This window comes from Emys orbicularis, chromosome 8, assembly GCF_028017835.1.
Source record: "Emys orbicularis isolate rEmyOrb1 chromosome 8, rEmyOrb1.hap1, whole genome shotgun sequence".
Taxonomy (NCBI): domain Eukaryota; kingdom Metazoa; phylum Chordata; order Testudines; family Emydidae; genus Emys; species Emys orbicularis.
Window position 1 is genome coordinate 91119996 of NC_088690.1, and position 24011 is coordinate 91144006.

The 24011-nt window shown below is 43.7% G+C and overlaps 1 protein-coding gene across 1 annotated transcript; it reads left to right on the top strand.

The window, feature by feature from the left end:
• The first annotated feature begins 14112 nt into the window (after nt 1-14112).
• On the top strand, nt 14113-23428 carry LOC135883124 (ovomucoid-like). The gene is made up of 9 exons (XM_065410183.1): nt 14113-14170; nt 15255-15280; nt 16525-16658; nt 16890-16941; nt 19322-19449; nt 21154-21202; nt 22193-22320; nt 22734-22785; nt 23305-23428. The coding sequence occupies exons 1-9, from the start codon at nt 14113-14115 to the stop codon at nt 23311-23313; spliced, it is 636 nt and encodes a 211-aa protein (XP_065266255.1). The 3' UTR covers nt 23314-23428.
• Nucleotides 23429-24011: the final 583 nt, after the last annotated feature.

Genomic DNA, 24011 nt, shown 5'->3' on the forward strand with positions numbered 1-24011 from the left:
GGGGGCAGCCGCCCTGCAGCATCTGCAGGCAGCTCCATGTGCCCCGAGGGGTGGCCCCCAGCCCGAGTGTCCCCCGCTAGGAGCCTGCCTGGCCCAGCAGGACTGGCTCCAGGGTTTTTGCCGCCCCAAGTGGCGGGGGGGAAAAAAAAAAGCCACGATTGCAATCACGATCGGCGGCACTCCAGCGGCAGCTCCACCGCGCCGCTTTCTTGTTCAGCTGGAATTTGGTGGCAGTGCTTCCCTCCGAGAGGGACCTGCCGTCGAATTGCCGCAGAACAGCCCGACATGCCGCCCCTTCCCCTTGGCCGCCCCAAGCACCTGCTTGCTGGGCTGGTGCCTGGAGCCGGCCCTGCGGCCCAGACATAAGGTGCGGGCGCTGCTCCCCCGCAGCGCGAACTGCAGCGGCCCCAGGGCGATGCGCTGCTGCCAGGGCCGGCTCTAGGCTTTTGCTGCCTGAAGCAAAAAAAGAAAAAAGACGGCCAGAATGCCACCCTTGAAAATGTGCCACCCCAAGCACGTGCTTGGTTTGCTGGTGCCTAGAGCCAGTCCTGTCTGTTCTGGAAAGGAGCCAGGCAGGTATGGGGAATCATCTGATCCAGCTGGACAGCATTTAGTGACTGGGGCTAATGATTCCCAGCTAGGGGATGTAAAAAGAGCTCCAGGGCATGAAGAGGGCTTGGATCAGGGGAAGGGTGGAAGTGTGCTTTCCTGTGGCTGCAGCAGAAGGTTGTGAGAGGGTAGAAAAGCCCTATGGACACCCCTCCACCCCCAGGCTGGGGGAAGGTCTAGTACATTAACCCTATTGGAAACCTAAAGGCCATGCAATCTTAAATGAGGAACAACACTGTTGCTTTTGATTCTTTTCTCTTCTCTTTTCTTTTAATTTACTTATTTTAGGGATTATCCTGCTCCCTGAGAAAAGGGCTACTGTCTGAAAGGGGTGTGGCCAGTTTTTGTCCTAAACTGGTCATGGGTCCACCACCCTGCAACTGAGTTTTGCGGCAAGATGGTAGTCTGTAATGATCAAAATAATCCTTGCCCTCTGTAGTCAGTCTCAAATGTGCCTGTTTGGGTAAAGTCATGACAATTGTTAGTCTCTGCTATCTACAAGATTCAGGGTCTGACTCCTATTTTCTCCATTTTTCAGGGAATGCAGTTGAGAAAGAAGCATTCCTCATTAGGCAGGACAGCCCCTACAAACTTTGTCTAGATTTCATTTTCCATGAAAAATTAGAAAGTGCTTTCATAATCTAAGGGGAAACATCTGACTTCTTGGGTGTCTATATACACGTACTCCATCTGTGGAGTTTACTGTAAGAGCATCAACTGAGTTGAGCCCTAATCTTCAACACAGATTAAACCACCATCTCCAACATGAAGGTAATCAGGGTCTTAATGCTCTCCATTCTGGTATTTTTCTGTTGCTGCTGCTTCTCAGCCCTGGAAAGAGTCCTGTCTTGACACTTGCTAACCCTCTCAAATCAAAGATACTCAGAATAATGAATATCTTTAAACAGATTAGGGTGTAACTGAAAAATCAATCCAGATGCAGTGTAAGTAGGTGCAAGACAAAATGCTACAAAAATGTGTTCTTTTGAAAATTAGAGAGACAAGCTGGGTAAGGAAATATCTTTTATTGGATCAACTTCTTTTGAAAATGTCCTTCCAGGAATACCTTTTTGTTTAGTTAAATAGTAAGTCAAGGAAATTGCTTTATTAAATAGTCAACTATGCTCTTATTAGTTACTATCTTACAATTTAAATTTCCATACACATGGTCCTTAAGAGAAGTAAACCGTCACACAATAAATGTGCTGAATTAGGCAGCTACATTTGGATATTCTGCAGGTAGATTTAGTTTCATTTCCGTCCGGAACTTTACTTCTGTTGAGCTTTCGGGGCTGCTTTTCTTGCAGATGCTGCCAGACACCCAGGGCTAAGGTCAGTATGGCTCTTTCTGTTAATTATCACCTTCTGCCAATCTTTGGTTTAAGATAAACGTTTTGTGATAACATTGTGCCATGATGTCTGTTTTGGAAAAACACTAAAACCCAGGAAAAAACATGGGTTCATCAAGTGCCATGACACTGAAATTGTAAATCCCTTAGATCCAGATACATGGTTTCCATACAGAGATTAATGTTTGTGACATAGTGTGTCATTAGACAGTGTGAAATACAGAGAACAACCAGGAGATGAAATAGTGAGAGGGGAATATCAAATAATCCTCAAGAATCCAGTTGTTTTCCATTCTTAAAAATGACCCTTTTTCTTTGCACCTGATTCATTAACTAGACTTTTTCACCAGCTTAGGGGAATCCTTGCTGAACTGGTATTTAGTAGTGTAGGCACCTTATTCTAGGCGAGAGGCCTCTAAACTTAATTGGGAGTGTTCCAGTGAGGGAGATCTGAGTGCTGTAATCTAGCCTTGGAGACTACAACTCCGATGATGCCTAGGGAGAGAGGGGCTTCCAGGAGATGCAGGAAGAGCATGTCATAGGCTCTATCTTGGGTGGGGAACTGAGATCCTGGTCAGGGGAGTGGAGGTTGCTTTGAGGACTCTGTCCAAGCTAGGAGCTACTGCTAGAAAGCCAGAAGCTGCTGAGGCTATTGCTGGGCTTCATTGCAGCGCTGCTGTGCCCAGAACTGACTGAGGTTGGCATGTAGTGAAGGCAGTGTGAGTAAACACCACTGTGGTTGTTTGGGAAAGTGCTTACAGGGGAAGGGGGACAGCAAGGATACTATAAGGGGTCTGATTAGAGATGGTGTGGTCTTATTGTCTAACCAAGGTCCAGGATTATAATTAATGGAGACATCCCATCTCCTAGAACTGGAAGGGACCTTGAAAGGTCATTGAGTCCAGCCCCCTGCCTTCACTAGGCAGGACCAAGTACTGATTTTGCCCCAGATCCCCAAGTGGCCCCCTCAAGGATTGAACTCACAACCCTGGGTTTAGTAGGCCAATGCTCAAACCACTGAGCTATCTTCTGGTTATAACAACTCCCATTTTGCAGCTAGGCCCCTTGTTGCCATGGCTGGACTGCTTTACTGGACCAACTGAGTGCTGTCTGCAGCTTCAAGATCTTCAAGTGCACCCATGCAACTAGCCAGTGCCTAGAGCTCTGACATTAAGAGGAGTGCACACACAGGGGTGGGGTAAATGGTGCCAGGGTAAATGTAAATTGGTTACATTTCATTTACTTCTGTAAATGCATTTATTAATTGTTTTAGTGACGTGCCTCCTACTGAGTTAAAGTGGCTGTGACATTTTAATTAATCTCAGTCTGTTATATTATGTGTTTCTAAATCGTTAAGTAAAGGTGTGTTATCTACTGGCTATCTATTGTTTATAATTGTACTTTGGGATTAGATCCATTGCATAGATTAGCTCAGGTTTACCAAGGCACGCCAGGACCCAGCCAGCTGGAAGCATTGACAAGATTAATGTCCTTTGTAAGTGAAAGGACTGCAGCAGAGGGGTGGATAGAGGAGTCCCATCTATCCAACATCACCACTGGGATACTCAGGATCTCCTTTACTCTCAGGCGCCTGGGCACACAGGTGAGTGCTGCCTGTTCCTAAGTGACCAAGGAAGGAAAGGGGGACTGGGGCTTATAACAGTTTTGCTTATCAGGGCTGATTTCTTGTATTTACTAGTTCTGATGTTAAGTTAATGCCAATGAAACTGAGCTGGGTCACATGTTACAAGTTATGGCCCTGATCCTGCAAACATTTCATGTGACTAAAGTTACACACATGCTTGTGTGTTTGCAGGATCAGGACTTATGTACAAGAGGCTGAGAGGGTCCCTCCCGTCTGATAATTCAGCAACTCCTTTCCATTGTCACCAGCTGATGATCAATCTGGATACACAGGATTGTGACTTCCCCTTTTCCCATTGTGATCGAGAATAGTGAATGGGTGAATTCTAAAGTGTCACTTCCCATCTCAAAAAGTGGAAGAGGGGGGAGATTTATACCAGGCTGCAACCCAGTTAAACATCTCCCAGCGAGTCAGACAAGATGTAAACCCTTTGGGGGCAGTCCAATCCCTGCCAACAATAATCTTGCTCCCAGTGATTCCATATGACACCGAACAATGACCTATTGTTGTTGACATGGAAGAGTACTGGGTGTCCCATATTGAAATAGGACACATGCAGAAAATTAGTATTTATTAGATCCTTGCCATTTGAAATAAGTCCCTCGTTTATTTCAGAATACCTGTCAATGTCTATAGGAAAACTAGGCTACTTGGCCTCCTAATTGAAGCACTTACATACCTGCTTAATGTTAAGCACCTTAAATCCCATTGACTTCAATTAAACTATATTAATTTACACCTGCTAAGAATCTAGATCTGATCTGTCCCCCTATTTTCCTCCAGGTCAAGTGGTAAACTCCATTTTAAGCATTATGGCAAATGTTGAATATTTGATACTGCTGATCACTGAAAGCCCACTACCTAGCACCCTACACAACTCTAGTCTACCTCATCCTTCCTTGCTTCTCCATTGCTTTTCAGTTGGCCCGGAGCAGCGAACCGCGACCACTGGGAGCCACGATTGGCCGAACCTGTGGACGCGGCAGGTACACAAACCGGCCCGGCCCGCCAGGGGCTTTCCCTGCACAAGCGGCGGAACAAGTTTGGGAACCACTGCTTTAGCAGATCCACGAACAGACCTATTCTCTGCTCATCCTGTGCTTCTGATAGTATCGCTGTCTCGATCTGCTTGTTCAATAAAGTAAACCCAGCTGAATTTTTTTGTTTTGTTGTTTTTTCTAGGTGTGGGGAAGGGGTATTGTTTCTGATATCTCATACTAAGTCTTTACAGTTAACAGGAAAGAAAAAAGTTCCCTTTGTAGGATTGACCATGATGAGCTGACATATGTTTAAACACAACTTGCCCTCTCTACGCTAGATGCAAAGTCTTTTTAAAAATTATTAGTTGAAATGTGTTAGCTAACATGCTTTAAAATGCAACCTGTTTTTCTAGTGTAGACATGGCCTGTTTATCAGAGCATAGTCCTGAGTGCTCCTTCTAGACATGTAGCTTTGCTACTTTCCTGATTGCTTGTTGGCCCAAGATAATTTTGGTCTCCTTTTGCCTTTCCACTCCATTTCTGCCAGATGGGTTCCGTTTGCTGATCTGATCATCTCAACTGTTCTTACATTCCTTTCAGAATGGAACTGATCTGCCTTTTGATACATGGATGGTTCCATTGGGAGAATGACCTTGGGAAAGTCATTTCACTTCTATGTGCCTTGGTTTCTCCATGTGTACAACAGGGGTAATAACACTGAGGATAATAAATCAGTTATCAAGTTTTTTGTTTTAGGGTTGTATTAAAAATAGAAATGAGCAAATGAATATCAGCAATCCCTACTGGCCACCATTATCAGTTGGCAGCTAAAAGTTGCTACAAGTCAGGCAGTGTAAACGCTGTTTGTCGGCACTTTTGCTGACAAAATACTTCCACCCCCTAGAAGCGGGGTTGGCATTGTCGACAGGAGAGCGCTCCTGCTGACAATGAGCCGTTTACACTGCCACTTGCCCCAGCAAAACTTTTGTCTTGGGGGAGAGGAGGAGAGGATTTTTAAACACCTGTGAATGACAAAAGTTTTGTTGTTCAATTGGCAGTGTAGATAAACCCTAAGGGCTAGTCTACATTAAAGGCTTGTGTAGTCACGGCACAGCGCTGAGAGAGAGCTCTCCCAGCACTCTAAAAAACCCACCTCCACGAGGGGCGTAGCTACCAGCGCTGGTGCACTGTCTACACTGGTGCTTTACAGCGCTGAAACTTGCTGCACTCAGGGGGGTGTTTTTTCACCCCCCTGAGCGAGAAAGTTGCAGCACTGTAAAGTGGCAGTGTAGACAAGCCCCTAAGATACACATAGGTCATGAGGAGGAATTTGAATGAGAAGAGGATAATTACTTAATAGATTAGTTCAGGAAGGGTATTCCATGTGAAAGGGGTTATGTGGACTGGAAAGCACAAGCAGATTAACTGTCATTCACCTTTTACATTTTATAGAAATATCCATGTCTTTACTCTTCACCTGTGGGAGAATTTCTGAGTAACAAGGCCTTGTTTAAAGGCATTACCATGCACATTTTTAAGTTTGAAGAGTTAACATATATTTGAGCACCTTATGACAGAGGCTCAGAACATTCTGTCCTTACTGGTTAGGTGATTATTCTGTACTGGAGAGACAGCTATGGTATTATTACCATTACATTTTCTGTGTGTACTTATATATCAAGTCCAGCATTAATCTGTCAGAAACTGAAAACACAAACACAGTTTACACTAATGAACAAGAAAAGGTGCTTAGATCCCACAGCAATAATCTGGGGGGGAACTTCAGGTCTTTAAATCTGAAGGAAACCAAATGCCAACAACAAAAAGTGAAATCTGGTAGTATAAATTCTCTCAATCACAGGTCTCTGCTGTGCAAGGCAGCATGTGGGTGCCATCTTATTGCAAAAGGTCCCACAGCAACAGGATACCACAAGCCTGACAGGGAAAGAAGGGCACCAGGAGCCTTCCCCTTTGAGCATCCTGCATCAGAACCAACCGTTATTGCTTCCCTCAACTGGCTACTTTCTCTGACATCACTTCAGCAATAACGGTTGGTTCTGATGCAGGATGCTCAAAGGGGAAGGCTCCTGGTGCCCTTCTCTTCCTGTGCATCAGCATAACGTCCAGATTCAATCTGGCCTAAAAAGTCATTATCCATCTAAGGAACAACATACTGTAAGAAGGCTGAACTGTGAAACACAATTGAAGGGCATCACATCTGTTTTCCAAAAGCCAGGAGTGTGTCTTGGTGCAAGAACTGGAAAGCACTTTTGATGGCGAGGACATAGAAACACTTCAGGCCACGCTGTCCTAGCCGTACACCTGTCTAGCTACTATTCAATACACTATATTTTGCTAAATTGTAAGCCCCTTGTCAGAGAGTGACTGAGCTTTCAAGAAAGGTGGGATTAGTCCCCCTTATGACTAAACAGTTGCGTCCAGGTTACGCCTAATGAGGGGTGGGGTAACGCCTGGGGTTGTAAAGAGACGTGTAGCAGGCTCATAGTAAGGGAGTGTGGGGGAGGAAGAGAAATAAAGGAAGGAATTACAGAAGGGAAACTAGTGTCAGTAGGGGGCTTTGGAACAAGAGTAGGCTCTTGGGATGCAGCCCTGGGGCCAGTGTTCCTGAAGAGGAATGGGGACCTGAGAAGCTGGATGAAGATTGTTCTTTGTCCTTGCTGTGGAATTTTTTGTTAATGTGACCCTTGGAAGGGGATACTGTTAGGCATATATAGAAAACTTGGTGGACTCACTGGTAACCCATTTGGGAGTAAACTGAGGCAGGGCTGTTCCAGCACCCTGCTATTGCCATGTGGGGGTACTCTGGATGTGGTGACCTGGTTACACCCCTCTATTTGTATGTGAGGCATAGATGGAGCAGATAATGGTCTATATACTTTGGCTATACCGGCCTCCCTGTGGAGCCACTGTAAGAAATATGCCCATTGGGGGAAATAGTCTAGTTTTTACTATTGTTAATGTCTGTTTTTTAAATATATGATTTCGGGCATGTCACACATTTGATGCAGTTTTCAGGGAACTTGGTTGAGAAAGAAGCATTCTTCTGAGACTGGGGCAGCCCCATAAATAGCCTTGTCTGGGTTTTATTGTCAGTGACAAATTAGACAGTCCCTCACAATCAAAGTGGAGAATCTGACTTTTTATGTGTGTTTACATAACCGACAGCTTAATCTGTGGTGTAGACTGTGAGAGCCTCTATTGCGCAGAACAGTAACAGACCGAGCTCAAACTAAACAGCCATAAAGATAACAGATGGCCTAGTGCCCCTCTCTCTGGCACTTTTCCTCTGCTTCTCAAGTAAATAACGGTTGCTGCAGCCTTACAGAGCCCTGTGTCTGATACCTCTAACCCAGGGATCGGCAACCATTGGCACGCGGCCCACCAGGGTAAGCCCCCTGGCGGCCAGCACATCCCTCGGCCCGCGCCCGCAGCCCCCATTGGCCTGGAGTGGCGAGTGGGAGCCGCGATGGGCTGAACCTGCGGACGCGGCAGGTAAACAAACCAGCCCGGCCCGCCACAGGTTGCCGATCCCTGCTCTCACCCTTGGGAAGGGTTTGACTATTAAAAACGAGCTCCATAGAATGCTTATTGCTAAAGAGAGGCTGATTTCTTTTTGAAAGATGGGTCTGATTTTTAAAAGGGCCTCAAACTGACCTCCAATTTTGCATCCATAAATAATTGCATTATCAATTAATTGTGGACTCCAATTATGGCATTTCTGTGTCTGATTTTGGGACTGAACTTAGATAGATTTAAACAAATAACTATTCTTGCAATAAACTTTGGATATAAAAGTATCTGTAAAATTGGGTCCTAAGCATAAAGCTGAGTCTCTGGCCAGTAACTCACCAGCAATTATTCCAATCCCTCATGGTGCTGAAGGGTCCTGGCTCCAGGTGCTGTGAAGTCACAGGTGATGGGAGAGCTGACTCATTAGTTGAGGAATGGTAAACAATCAAAATGTCAATAGGAAACAGTTAGAATGTTATAGTAAACAATCAAAATTCCCTCCATGGTTTACTAAAGTGACTGCAAATCTCCACAGCAACACACTGGGCCCCTTTTCCCTCTCACATTGCTATAAATCAAGAGAGATGCCAATGAAGACCATGGAGTTACACCTTTGTGAAGTGGGTGTATATAACAGAACAATCAGGCCTATGGTGGATTAATGCAGGAAACCTTCACTTGGTCATGTTTATTGGGTTACAAAACTTCATTCAGTCTTCCTACTGACAGATTAATGTTTTTAACTCAATGTCCAACTGATATTTTCTTTCATTTTATGTCTTGTCTGTGTTTTGGTTCCAGGTGTTGCCAACCAGGATGATGAGTGAGTCCAGCTCCTAGTTGTTTATTAATTTATGCTTTTCCTCAATCTGTGGTTGGTAACAACACTGACCATTATATCTGTGTTGGAAAAACACTAAAACTCATGGGAAAAGAGAGATGAATAAAGCAGCCAAAACTAGCCCATTGCCATAGGCATGAGAATAAATTTCTGGGATTCAGATATGTGGGTTCCATATAGTCAGACTGAAATTCATGGACAGTTGTTGTATGGGCTACAGTCTGTGGTTAGAGTGTGAAGTACAGAGAGAAACAGAGGAGGTGAAATGTTAAGAAATCATGAGGCTTTTAAACGTTTCTAATATCTGAATCTTGCTTGTTAACCAGAATCTTTCATCATCACAAGTGAATCCTTCTGAAACTGACATTTGATAAAAAGCAACAGAGGGTCCTGTGGCACCTAGGGTGTCACAGGACCCTCTGTTGCTTTTTACAGATCCAGACTAACACGGCTACCCCTCTGATACTTGACATTTGATAGTTATCCATATGAGGCATATCTTCTGAGTTTATGGGCTCTGTTGTCCAGTTACTGCCAACATCTGTGTCACACAGTACAAATCATACACTGTAGGAAAGGCTGTGAGCATCATATGGAAACTCTCCCATCCCTCAACTCCAACAGAGGATGATGAATCCGTAGCAGTAGGAGGGGTGACTTGTCCCTGATGCTGCTGGGAGACCCGTCTTTTCACACATCTTGTTATACTGGAAGAATATCTCAACCCAAGAAAATGGGCTTTGTTGTTGCTCATATTTAACTCCTTCTCCTGGGAGAGGAGTGGGGTTGACTAGTCTGTCTCAGAACACCAACACAGAAAGTGTGGGGGGGGATGGACGGATGCTTTGGTCTGACAGATACTGAATATACAGAGCAAGACCCTCAGTTCAAAGGGGTCTTAAACCTGGGGCTTCATCTGTGGTTAAAAAAAACCCTCTTCCAATGGGAAAAAGCCAACAGAGCTCGCTCTGTAATACCTACTCCTCTCCCTCTCTCACCCCAATATGGTGGCCACAGGCCAACTTTCTGGGTACTCTGAATTCTACTTTGGCATTGTGAAGGTTCCATCACCTCTGCTCCTCCGTTGTTCTTCTGTGCACAGCTCTTTTACCCTGGCTTTGGTCAGCTGGGGCTTAACATTTATCCCACTGAAAACTACTCATAGTTTGACAGCAGACAGATGCAGCAAATATGTCAAGTGTTCCTGCATTGCTTCTCCTATAGCAGGGGTTCAAAAACAGGTATGGCAGCTCCCAGTGGCCGCGGTTCGCTGTTCCCAGCCAATGGGAGCTGCGGGAAGCGGCGCAGGCCGGGCCACTGCTTCCTGCAGCTCCCATTGGCTGGGAACGGCGAGCCGTGGCCACTGGGAGCTGTGAGTGGCCGTATCTGCAGACGCTCAGGTAAACAAAGTGTCTCGCGGCCCGCCAGGGGCTTACCCTGAACAAGCTGCAAACCAAGTTTGGGAACCCCTGTCCTATAGAAAAGGAATCCAGTTCATTTTAGCAGTATTGCACTTTGTTCTCAAACTGTGGTTTCCCCCTATAAACTGGAAAGATTGTGTCAGACATTGGAGACCAACCTCTCTGTTTCTCATATTGATAATTAATAGTCAATATGTAATAATTTGTTGATAATCAATAGCCAATTAACAGATAGCCAGTAATTGATAAAATTTTAATTGTGATTATAGTTTTGATGAGAATGGTTGTCTCGAGTTTAGTTCAGATTAATAATAAAACGCAGATAAGTCAGCTTTTGATTGGATTTTATTGATTAAAGATAGTAAAGACAGGACATTACACAGAGAGGTCTACAATTACTCACAACCGCAGAATGCCTTCCCCTGTAGTTGTCTCTGACAACCTGCTTCCAGTCTGCAAATGGTCTCTTCCCCCTTCACAAATTATTTCCTTGTTACCCCTTCTTCTTTACCACAATGATCCTTAACTACTTCCTCCTTTTGGTACATACTTCTTCTTATCTTAGGTTATTTCCTAAGTCCTCTGTTCCCTTGTAACTTTCCAACTGTCTCAACACCTGGTAATTAGTCATTGTTTATTCCCTTATTTGGATCATTTTATTCGTTATGCATTTTGCACACATTTCGTGGTTAGTATTACTAAAATATCTGTTACAATAAGTTCAAAATACATGGTTAGTGCTTGGTACAATTCCAGTCCTCATAGTTAGCCAAACTGCAAAGCATCATGGGACTCTAGCTCCCAGGCAAGCCTTAGATTTTTTCTTTGGCCTGTTTAGATGGCAGGCCTTTTTTATGTTTAATCTCTCATGGCATGTATCAATAAGAGGAAACTGAAAAAATAGACACTTCCCTTTTGGCTAGCAATCCCCAGGTAGCATCCATTGGGTTTCTTTCTGTCACTTAAAAAAAAAGAGTGAGGATGATAATTCCCAGTAAAGGTTGGTATAGTATGATCTTATATTTATATTAGGGCTGTCAAGCGATTAAAAAAATTAATCGGATTAATCATGCGATTAAAAAAATTAATCACGATTAATTGCGCTGTTAAACAATAATAGAATACCCTTTATTTAAATATTTTTGGATGTTTTCAACATTTTCAAATACATTTATTTCAATTACAATGCAAAATGTACAGTGCTTATTTTATATTTCTTTTGATTGGAAATATTTACACTGTAAAAAGCAAAAGAATAGTATTTTTCAATTCACCTAATACAAGTACTGTAGTGCAATCTCTTTATCATAAAAGTTGAACTTACAAATATAGAATTATGTAAAAAAAAAAGCATTCAAAAACAAAACAATGTAAAACTTTAGAGCCTACAAGTCCACTCAGTCCTACTTTTTGTTCAGCCAATCACTAAAACAAACAAGGAGATACTGCTGCAGATATTTGCAGGAGATAATGCTGCCCACTTCTTGTTTACAATGTCACCAAGGCGTTCACATGGCACTGTTGTAGCCAGCATCGCAAGATATTTACTTGCCAGATGCGCTAAAGATTCATATGTCCCTTCGTGCTTCAACCACCATTCCAGAGGACATGCATTCATGCTGATGATGAGTTCTGTTTGATAACGATCCAAAGCAGTGTGGCCCCACACATGTTTATTTTCATCAACTGAGTCAGATGCCTCCAGCAGAAGGTTGATTTTCTTTTTTGGTGGTTTGGGTTCTGTAGTTTCCGCATTGGTGTGTTGCTCTTTTAAGACTTCTGAAAGCATGCTCTCAGATTTTGGAAGGCATTTCAGATTCTTAAGCTTTGGGTCGAGTACTGTAGCTATCTTTAGAAATCTCACGTTGATGCCTTCTTTGAGATTTTACCAAATCTGCAGTGAAAGTGTTTTTAAGATGAACATGTGCTGGGTCATCATCCGAGATTGCTATAACATTAAATATATGGCAAAATGCAGGTAAAACAGAGAAGGAGACATACAATGCTCCCCCAAGGAGTTCAGTTACAAATTATTTAACACATTATTTTTTTAACAAGTGTCATCACCATGGAAGCATGTCCTCTGGAATTGTGGCCGAAGCATGAAGGGGCATACAAATGTTTAGCATATCTGACATGTAAATACCTTGCAATGCTGGCTACAAAAGTGCCATGTGAACGCCTGTTCTCACTTTCAGGTGACATTGTAAATAAGAAGCGGGCAGCATATCTCCCATAAATGTAAACAAACTTGTTTCTCTTAGCGATTGGCTGAACAAGAAGTAGGACTGAGTGGATTTGTCGGCTCTAAAGTTTTACATTGTTTTGTTTTTGAGTGCAGTTATGTAACCAAAAAAATCTACATTTGTAAGTTGCACTTTCAGGATAAAGAGATTGCACTACAGTACATGTATGGGGTGAATTGAAAAATACTATTTCTTTTGTTTATCATTTTTACAGTGCATATATTTGTAATCAAAAATAATAATATAAAGTGAGCACTGTGCACTTTGTATTCTGTGTTGTAATTGAAATCAATACATTTGAAAATGTAGAAAATATCTAAAAATATTTAATAAATTTCAATTGGTATTATATTGTTTAAGAATGCGATTAAACTGCGATTAACCGTGATTAATTTTTTTAATCACAATTAATTTTTTTGAGTTAATCGTGTGAGTTAACTGTGATTAATCGACAGCCCTAATTTATATATAGGGTAATGTCTAGAGAACCTAGAGAACTCTACTTTCATGAAGTGCTTGATGAGAGAAGACTGTGTACATGGAGGAAGGAATAAAGCCTGAATGTTGAACTGTTTGGGCTCTCTCTCTTCTTATACTTAACACTGAACATATATAGAGAGATTTAATCAGGAAAATAATATAACCTCTGAGGTAAGTGAATCTGGGCAGTGATACTTAGGGAGGCAAGAACCTGAGAACTGCTTAGACAGGATCCATCATTTTCCTCATCTGTTCTATTTGTCGTCACTTTAACAGCTGCAGCATCCATGGGTATGGCAATGCTGAATATCTTGAAATAGTGCCAGGTAGACAAGGATCAGGTCCTGTAGGACTATAAATCAACAGCAACGTGTTGAATTGAACCTGGAGCAACTGAATGTTTCAAAGGGGGATTAATTCTGAGCTATGAAAGAAAGGTAACTGTCACCTTGGAAACTGGTGGTTGAAGTTGAACAGTTCATTTTAAGAGATTTGGAGTATAATAGGAGATACACAGCTATCAGCCAATACATGCTGCATTTGTACAGTGCTGTTGTAGGGGTGTGAAGGAACCTAAAGGGAACCTAAGGTGTGAAGGAACCTAAAGGGTTTCTGCAACAATGTAAAGACAGTTTACAGGGTGGTTTATGGGGCCCATAATGAAAATTTCCACAAAAACCTGTACATAATCAGATTCACTGTGGTCAGTGGTTTTTTTTTTTTCTTGTCATGCATCAACCCACAATGCTTATGAAAATGCAAAATTGTTTGGGACAAAAAATCAAGAAGTCAAAGGGGAGATTGAGAAAGAATGTATCATTCCAAGCACACTGGGACTTCCTCAAAAACAAACTTGTTCTGGTATCCAGTATCATTGGTGGCTTTTGTATGTGATTTCCTAATCAGGATGGGGGTTCTGGCCTTGGGTATAAATATGTGAGCTCTCCCTCTGGGTGTACTGCATCTACAGAGCAGAGCAGAGCAGCTAACCTAGACTGAGCATCTCCACCATGAAGACAGCTGGTGTCTTCATGGTCCTCACTCTGGTACTTTTATGTTGCTTCTCAGGTGAGTACTCTTTGCTGTAGCCTCTATAGAGCCATGTGTTTGCTGCTTCCTAGTCCTCTGGAAGCCTTGACTATTAAGGTCAATGTTATTCTTGTTTTTATGAAGAATCCTGAGATCTGGTCTGTTTTGCTTGAATAGTAGACAATCCAGGGAACCATAAAAGTACAGGGTAGTGTTAATGTCCTTAAACAAAATCTCCCCTCTCCCATGGTGCTGTGAAATGTACCATATGACAATTGGTTGCAACTAGAGATGGTGGTAAAACATTCGATATCAAAATATCAATGACATTCAAAATTCCAAAAAACTTGGGGGGAAATTCAGTGATTTTTTTGGGAAATCCCCTCCCCCCTTCCCCCCCCCCCACATACACCCCTTCATTTTTCAACCAGCTATAGAGAAGGTAGACATTTTTCAAGTTTTTGAATTTTCAATTTTTTAAAACATTTCTTATTAAGGCAAAGTTACCATAAAATGTTAACATACTACATCATACATTACTTATTAAGGATCAGGTTAATATTCAAATAACTTGGATACAGATGCCATATTTATAACTGGGACATCAAATTTGTGAAAGGACTCATTCCAAAAATAATTGAAATCATTCTGTAAGATGTTACTAAGAAGACTAAATATTAAGGACCTACTTAACATCCATTGATTCCTAAGCATAAAGTTAACTTCCTGGCTTGTAACTTTCCTGCCTTATTCCCACTCCTCTGCATGACACATCATGTGGAGCACTGGATCCATGCGCTGAGAACTCCTAAATAGTGCCAATGACTGAAAAAGTTTTTGTATGATCAGGCTTAATAGAAGAAAAAAATATTTTCAAATGTTGTAAGGTGCTATTAGTTACCCTGCATCTTCAGTGGAGCAGAAAACCTGAAAAATACATAGTAATAATAAGCAAATAATAAGCCCCTTATTATATTTTCAAATGGTGCAAAACACCACATGTGGCCCATTTGTTGCAGAAAAAGAGTTCAGTGAACATTTTTCTTGAATTAATGCTTATAACTTGATTTCCGTCACAGGGATTTGTCTCATTGTACGTTGAATATCCATATTTTTTCTCTAGGTGTTGCCACTGAGCCTCTGAATCAGGTTAGTCCAGCTCTTCCTGTTTAGTAATTTTCACTTTCCCCTAATCATTAGTTAGGAATTGCATTGTGGCCAACTTTTCCATGTTGGAAGAAACACTAAAACTAGTGGAAAGTGCTTAGATATTAGTGATGAGTGCAGTCTAGGAACCTACATCGAACAGAGTAGTGGGCAGGGCTGGGTTAATCAAAAAGCAAAATGACCCCAGTTGTTATCATTATTGGTATTAGTTATTATATATTGGTATTGTGGTACTGATATTTCCAGCTGGGATATAGGAATACTTATTTTGCAAGTGGATTAAAAAGTTCACTTACTATAGGAAAGAGACTATCCCCATTTGTTTCATATGGTCAGTCACTGAGTTTACCAGATTGATAGTAGATAATTCCATAATGGCCAGCATGCCTAATACACCCCTACAAGAATTAACAATAATAGTTATCATCATGAGGAATAGCTCAGTGGTTTGAGCATTGGCCTGCTAAACCCTGGGGTTGTGAGTTCAATGGCTGAGGGAGGCATTTAGGGATTGGGGGGGAATAGTTGGGGATTGGTACTGCTTTGAGCAGGGGGTTGGACTAGATGACTTCCTAAGGTCCCTTCCAACCCTGATATTCTATGTCTAGAAAATTATATATTTACAGTTGTAGAATGATTATAGTGCTTATCCAGAACCACCAAAGGGCAAAACCCTCCACTGTACATAGTGTTTTTCCTTCCAAATGCTTTACTAACTACATGATATACATAGAGCATCATGGAAATGCAACTCTCACTTGGGCAAAGAGTAGTTCCAAACTACAGAGCACAGTACCCCAGAGATAGGGAGGGGAGAAGTACCAGCAAAGACACATGGAAGAATCCTACTCTCACCTGTGTCACAACTGTTCTTCTGCATATAAACGCCAGGGCTGGCATTAGGGGGTAGCAAGCACAGCAATTGCCTGGGGCTCCACGCCACAGGGGTCCTTGTGAAGCTGCATTGCTCAGGCTTCAGTCCTGGCTGGTGGAGCTCAGGGACCTGGGCTTCAGCCCCATGCAGTTGGGCTTCGGCTTTCTGCCCTGGGCCCCAGCGAGTCTAATGCTGGTCCTGCTTGGTGGACCCCCTGAAAGCTGCTCGCGGTCCCCCAGGGGGCCCCAGACTCCTGGTTGAGAACCTCTGCTCTAATACACTCCAAAATAATTAACAATAATAGTTATCATCATGTATTCATCTGTGTGTCTAGAAAATTATATATTTATAGTTGCAGAATGTTTGCAGAGCTTATCCAAAACCAGCAAAGGGCCAAACCCTCGTCTGTACGAGTGTGTACAGGCCTGTCTGTGGCACCAATGGTGTGACGTATAACAACAGATGTGATTTGTGCCACGCAAAATGGTGAGTAAATAGATCAATATTTTCTATTAGCAATAATTAGATCTACTATGGCAAATGACAGAGGAATGCTGAAAACATAGTGTGGTCAGAGAAGATTAATATGAATATATCTGTCCCACTCACATATCACATATTATACAATCCATGTACCTCTGTGTAATTCCACAGTGATCTTATGAGATGTATTGCTATGTAGGGACATTCATTTTTTATCTCTTTTTGTGTTTCAAGGCAAACTGGAGGCACACTTAGCCTACAGCATGAGGGAGCATGTATGAGACAGGTAAATCCAAGTGTATTCTATTTTTCATTTATATAGTGTTTTTCCTTCCAAATGCTTTACTAACTACATGATATACATAGAGCATCATGGAAATGCAGCTCTCACTTGGGCAGAGAGTAGTTCCAAATTACAGAGCACAGTACCCCAGAGGTAGGGAGGGGAGAAGTACCAGCAAAGACACATGGAAAAATCCTACTCTTACAAAAAGGGGCATGGGATCTGTAATGCTGACTTAGAGGAGACAGAAACTTGGTATGCCAGATCTCATCACCCCCAACATAAATCCCACCACTCTCCCTCCTCCCTGCCAGGGGCGGCTCTAGGCACCAGCAAAGCAAGCAGGTGCTTGGGGCAGCCCATTTGCAGGGGCAGCAGCCGGCAGGGATCCAGCATGGGAGCTGAGAACCAACAGGGGGCCATGGGAGCTGTAGTTCCTTGGTTAGCTCCCTGCCTATAGAGCCAGCCCTGGAGCAGGGAAAGAACTACATTTCCCAGCATTCCCTTGGCCGCTATCAACAGGAAAGGGAGGGGAAGGAAGTATGTAGCTGAAACCTCATGCTGCAGCTTGCTGTGAATGGAGAGCTCACTGCTAGAAGTGGTGGTCCTGTGAATGGGGAACAAGTGTGCCCAAGGAGTAGAAGGCTTTGCCCCAGAGATCCCCTTCAGAAGACATCCCCAGCCTGGATTAGGGATACTGCTGTGACCTCACCTTGCAGCCCCCCAACGAAAGAATTGGGTGGACTAAATGGACAGTGCACCTCTCTATCTGAAGCCTAGCAAGGGAGGTACGTGGATCCCACTAGAATTTAAAATGAAAAGTAAGGGAGGGGAGGCTCTGCTAGAGGACTTGGGCAGCTTTAGATACAGTACCAGGCTCATAGGAGAAGCAGAAATTGACTTTTCCTTTCCAGATTTAGCTAATATTCAGAAAGGGAATCTAGCACCTGCCTTCCAGATTTGAACACCCTCAAAATTCAGGGGTGCTCAAGCTCAATTTGGGCAGCTGTTACTTCATTTCTCCCAAATCAAATATACTGATCCACTGTAACTTGCTGTAGAAAAAGTAGGATAAAATTGAGCAAGAAATGCTTCCCAGTGGTTATTAGGACTAGAATTACTATTTTCAACAGCCATTGCCATTTTTTTTTATTTTTATTTTTTTGTTTTATTTGTTTAAAGGGAAGTCAGTGATATTGCATTGGCAAATTTCCCCATAGAAACAAAGAGTGGAACAAAAAAATAATAAAGGCACCTCAACTTTTCCTCATTTATGGAGGACAGTTTTATAATATGCATCCAGATATCCTCCAGTCACACAAGCTGAAAATTGTTCCACTTTACTAGAGTTCTGTAACCATATGGGAACCAAACCTGTCTGTGTTCTGTGCACATCCAAAATTCCTGCTGAATGACCCACCCTGGGAGTGAGTTACCAGTCACCCAGGGCTGGGGTGGAAGGAGGGTGCAGTTGGCGGGGGAGAGCCCAGGGCTGGGGTGGCAGAGGGTGTGGGTGGAGGGGGGAGAGCCCAGGGCTGGGGCAGCAGGGTGTGTGTGGGTGGGGGAGGCACAGATGGGGGGGAAAGGGAGGAGCCCAGAGCTGGGGTAGCAGGGGGTGCAGGTGTGTGGGGGGGGAGAGCTCAGGGCTGGGGCAGCAGGGAGGTATGGGGGGGGGAGCTCAGGGCTGGGGCAGCAGGGGGGTACGGGTGGGGGGGAGCTCAGGGCTGGGGCGGCAGGGGGGTATGGGTGGGGGGGGAGCTCAGAGCTGGGCAGGAGGAGGTGGGGGGGGGGCTCAGGGCTGGGGTGGGGGGCAGCCAAACATTTTTTTGCTTGGGGCAGCAAAAAACCTAGAGCCAGCCCTGCTCCCTGCCCCCACCTCTCCTCCAAACACACATTGACTGTAAGCAACTGATTTATCACCTTTTGAAGGAAGAAGGGCTGATCTAACTGATAGTACTTCAGCCTCTGATTCCAGGCAAAAAGATGTATTTCAGGGTTTCAATTTAGAAGACAAAGCCATCCCCTCCCCCTGAAAGCAAAATATATTCCAACCCCAAGGCTGCCAACACATTAAAGAGGAGTAAACCAAGACGTGTATAAGAAGGAATTGTAAAACTCTATTAGTAGTATCCATGTAGTCTCTCTTCCTATTCTTGTACTAATGAGAATAAAGTAAACAGTAAGTGAACTTTTTAATCCACCGCCAGAATAAGTATTCTTAAATCCCAGCTGGAAATATCAGTACACTGTGAAGTCATTGATAGAAGCTAACTCCAGCCAGGTTCAGGGCTTCACTGTCTTATGGCACCACATAAGGAGATGCTGTCCCTGCCCTGAAATGCTTCCAAATCTCCACTCAAATAACAACTTCTTCATTTGGCAGATTGGTTGCAGTAAATACCAACAAACAAAAGACCCACGCAAGATAGTCTGCACACGGATCTATAAACCAGTCTGTGGAACTGATGGTGTCACTTATAGCAATGAATGTCTGCTGTGTGAAAAAATCTTGTAAGTCCTTGAATATTACCTTTGGAATAACTGAATCAATAGTAAGAGATGCTAAGACTAGTTCTCTTGTTTAAGCATTTTCTTTATACAGGGATATATCAATGTCCTGAGGTAGCTGAGTCCTGACTCACATCCATATTCTTTTGACCTCTTCTGGTTAACCCCTGTGTCCCCAGGACACCATAGCTAATATAATCCACTATCCCAGGGGTGGGCAAAGTTTTTGGCCCGAGGGCCACATCTGGGTGGGGAAATTGCATGCAGGGCCATGAATGTAGAGCTGGGGCAGAGGGTTGGGGTGCAGGAGGGAGTGCGCGGTGTGGGAGGGGGCTCAGGGCAAGGGGTTGGGGGCTCAGGGCAGGGGGTTGAGGTGCAGGAGGGGGGTGGCGGGGGCTATGGGCAGGGGGTTGGGGTGCAGGAGGGGTGCGGAGTGCGGGAGGGGCCTCAGGGCAGGGGGTTGGGGGCTCAGGGCAGGGGGTTGGGATGCAGGAGGGGTGTGGGCTGCGACAGGGGGCTCAGGACAGGGGGTTGGGGTGTGGCAGGGGGCTCAGGGCAGGGGGTTGGGGTGCAGGGTGCAGGAGGGGTTTGGGGTGCGGGCTCTGGCTCGGCGCCGCTTTCCTTGAGTGGCTCCGGGGTGGCAGCAGCATGCAGCGGGGCTAAGGCAGGCTCCCTGCCTACCCTGGCCCTGCGCCGTTCCTGGAAGCGGCCAGCATCACGTCCCTGCCACCCCTGGGAGTTGGGGGGAGCAGAGGGCTACGCGTGCTGCCCTTGCCTGCAGGTACCTCCCCCACAGCTCCCATTGGCCGCGGTTCCCCGTTCCCGGCCAATGGGAGCTGTGGAGGGCGGTGCCTGCAGGCGAGGGCAGCGCGCAGAGCCCTCTGCCCCCTCCTGCCGCGCGCAGAGCCCTCTGCCCCCTCCTGCCGCGCGCAGAGCCCTCTGCCCCCTCCTGCCCCAGGGGCTGCAGGGACGTGGTGCTGGCCGCTTCCGGGAGCGGCGCAGGGCCAGGGCAGTAGTTTGCCCACCCCTGCACTATCCTCTAGTTCAGGGTTCTCACCCTTTTACTTTCTGAGTCCCCCTTTCCCCCCCAACATGCTATAAAAACTCCATGGATCAGCTGTGCCACAACTGGTTTTCTGCATACAAAAGCCAGGACTGGCATTAGGGGCTAGCAAGCAGGGCAATTGCCCGGGGCCCCACTCCACAGGGGGCCCTGTGAAGCTAAGTTGCTCAGGGTTCAGCTTCAGCCCCAGGTGGCAGGTGTCCTGTGTGGTGGGGATTTAGCTTTCTGCCCGGGGTCCTAGTGAGTCTAACGCCGGTTAGGCTTGGCGGACCCCCTGAAACCTGCTTGTGGCCCTCCAGGGGGCCCCAGACCCCCGGTTGATAACCACCACTCTAGCTAATAGGTTTATCTTTATGTATGCACCAAACTACAAATCCCAGAACACAATGGGAATCCATGGTTGGTTAACATCAGATCCATGCTGACTTCCATCGGGATGATGAGCCTCACATTCCCAGTAACTTCTGAGATTATATCAAAGAGAGAATACGATCATTACAAATCATCTCTGTCAAATATTCCATATGTTCCTAACTGTTTCTGTAATTTCATAGTGAATTTTGGAGAGTTTTACTCACCAGGTAGACAATGTTATTATTCACTGACAATAATTGTCTTCTCTCTTTCAACTTTTCATCCTGTAGAAGGGGGTCTAACATACGCTTGGCACATCAAGGACAATGTAAGGTGAAGGTAATGGCACATTTTTATTAATTATCATTAAAATTGACATGTCTCACAGTATAAATACTGGTCACAAAAATGTTGATAACGCTTGATAGATGGAAAAATGCTACTCTTACAAAAAAGGGTTTGGGATCTGTAATTGTCACTTAGAGGAGACAGGACCTTGATTTTCCAGATCTCATGACCCCCCAATACAAATCCCACCTCCTCTCCTTCCTCCCTGCCCCCACCACTCCTCCGCACACAGATTAATTATAGGCAACTGATTTATCACCCTTGGAAGAAAGAAGGGCTGATCTAACTGATTATGTCTTTTCAGTGAAGCAGATGGTGTTTCTTATGACAGTGAATATGGTGGTGCTTGAAAACCATGATGATTGGGGCATTTTAATTATTTATTATACATCAAAGAGATGGGTTGGAAGTATGGCCTTTGTGGTAAAAGGAAAGCTGGGGAGATATGAAACATGGGTTCTATTCCTGTTTATGTCACAGACTTTCTGCATGACCTTGGGAAGGTCTTGTAATCACTTTGGCCCTGATCCTTCTTCATGAAGTGGTCAGTTCATGCCATAATAGAGATTCAAGATCCCCACAGAGTACTCCTGTCTAAACGTTTTCTCCACACCCTTCTCCAATGTCGGAAGGTCTTATAATATCTGTAGCCCTAATTATACTTCATGACATGGTCCGTTTATGCCACAGTGACAGCATAAGGGGGTTTAAAGAGCCTCTTTACTCCCATCTCAAAGTTTTCTCAGCACAGTATCGTACTAAAGTAATAACTGTGGGTGCAGAAAAGTAGGAATGGAGAATCTGACCCACTCTGACTTTCTTTCCCAATATGTAAAATGGCAATCAAATGAACTACTTCCTAGAGAAGCCTCATTGCTTAAAGAAAGGTGCTATGTTAGCTCAATAGATGAGTCTTACAACAGATGACTTATTACTCCCAAAAATAAATGTGGTTAGAATGTTATATAACTACTTTTGCAGGATGACTGTGGTGAGTATCAAAAACCACAAAAGGGTAAACACGTTGGCTGCGCAACGATTTACAGACCTGTCTGTGGCACAAATGGCATCACATATAGCAACAAATGTAACTTGTGTACAGCAAGATGGTGAGTAAACTTGTAAAGAATTTCTTGTGTAAAAGTCATTGCACATTTGGTGCAAATAATGTGAGAAAGCAGTTCCCAATTATGATGATATCAGGAGACCAGGTGTTAGTGGGACAAAGCACTGTTTAATGCTTTTTCTATAAACACAGGGTAGGGTTTTCATTGAAAGATCTGACTAGGCCAAACCTGTCCTGCAGATGCCAAGGAGTAAGAATATGATGGTTTCAAACTGGAAAAATTGGCAAAACATGCCAGATAACTGATCAAGATATTAGAAAGGATTAATATGAATATGTCTGTCTCGGTCAAATGTCTTGTACTGTACAGTCCATTTCCTTTATTTTTTTACATGTGACAATGAGATGTTTTATTTTGAAGAAATACACATTATGCTTAATTTTTCTCTTCTCAAGGAAAACTGGAGTCAACATTGGCATAAAGTATGAAGGAAGATGTAACCGCAAGGTAAATCTACACGTATTATATTTACACTAATATAGTGCTTTTCCTCCCAAAGACTTTACAAACTACAGTATGTACACATAACACCAGTTATGTAGTCATCACTTGGGTGGAGAGCGGCAATGAATTTGCGCACAGCAAACTAACCAAGTAGTGGGGGTAGAAAATATTGACCGAGGAGATACGTAAAATCTTACTCTGACAAAAATTGTCATAACATCTTAAATGTTCATGCAGAAGAAACAGGACCATCTGCTGATTCTGAGAGACCTATGCACAGTAAATGATGGGGGGAACTGAATTTATCTACCATGCAAGAATGAAGGACTCTGTGGAATTTTATCTTGTGAAATCTGAATCAAATAGATAATGTTTAGATTAGAAGGTGTTTTGGAGAAGTTGCTCATACAAGACTGTTGCATTGAGATCATTATCTCCATTTCCCCCCTGTTCTAGTTAAGCTTTTCTACGTCACTCATCCTAACAACTCTAAATATTGTCTCTCTTTCTCTCTCTCTCTAGATCAACTAACGGAAGAATTGGCATAAAATCGAAAATATTCTGCTTCAGTATAAATGATAAATTCTTCTGATAGAGTTGTAATTTGTCTTGTCCATACAGCACTCCTGATGGCATTACCATCTTGAATTGGTGGTTCAATAAAGCAAATTTAGCAGAAATTTTTGCCTTTGTTCTTTTATCAGCAAAAACATTATGGGATTGCTTGAGGGAATCATTGAATAAACAAACTTTTCTCTTCATTCTCTATAAAATGAATAATCCAAAATTAAAAGAATCAATTTGATAATAAATGGGTTCTGGGATTGGATTCTAGGGGGGAGTCCACAGGTAACACACACAGTGGAGGACCTGAGTTAATATCAATCTTCCCCTGGAATCAATCCAGGGAGCTGCTGATCAAATAGTAATCCCGGCTGCACCCATACATTCACCTTTCCCTCCCTGCCATCCCCTTAGGTAGCTACATGGGTAGCTATCAGGATTTTCATCATTCCCTTCAAGCTGGGTAAATGCTTTGAAGGTATGGACGGATTTCTGGTAACGCAAAGTTGTGCCTCCAAGATACATGCAACACTAGTCATCCAAATTAACTTGCCAACCATTAAAGGTGAAGTGTACATTGCATATGCTAAGGGGTATATTTTCATAATCCAAGAGAAATTAGATCTGTTAAATTGTTGATGTCCTAAGCAAACATCTAAAGACCT

Excerpts from the sequence above, each read along its gene's own strand:
- LOC135883124 (XM_065410183.1), top strand. The coding sequence starts at position 14,113 with ATGAAGACAGCTGGTGTCTTCATGGTCCTCACTCTGGTACTTTTATGT. Across the intron at positions 14,171-15,254 it reads ACTTTTATGTTGCTTCTCAG|GTGTTGCCACTGAGCCTCTG; the intron begins GTGAGTACTCTT and ends TTTTTTCTCTAG. Across the intron at positions 16,659-16,889 it reads GATTTGTGCCACGCAAAATG|GCAAACTGGAGGCACACTTA; the intron begins GTGAGTAAATAG and ends TTGTGTTTCAAG.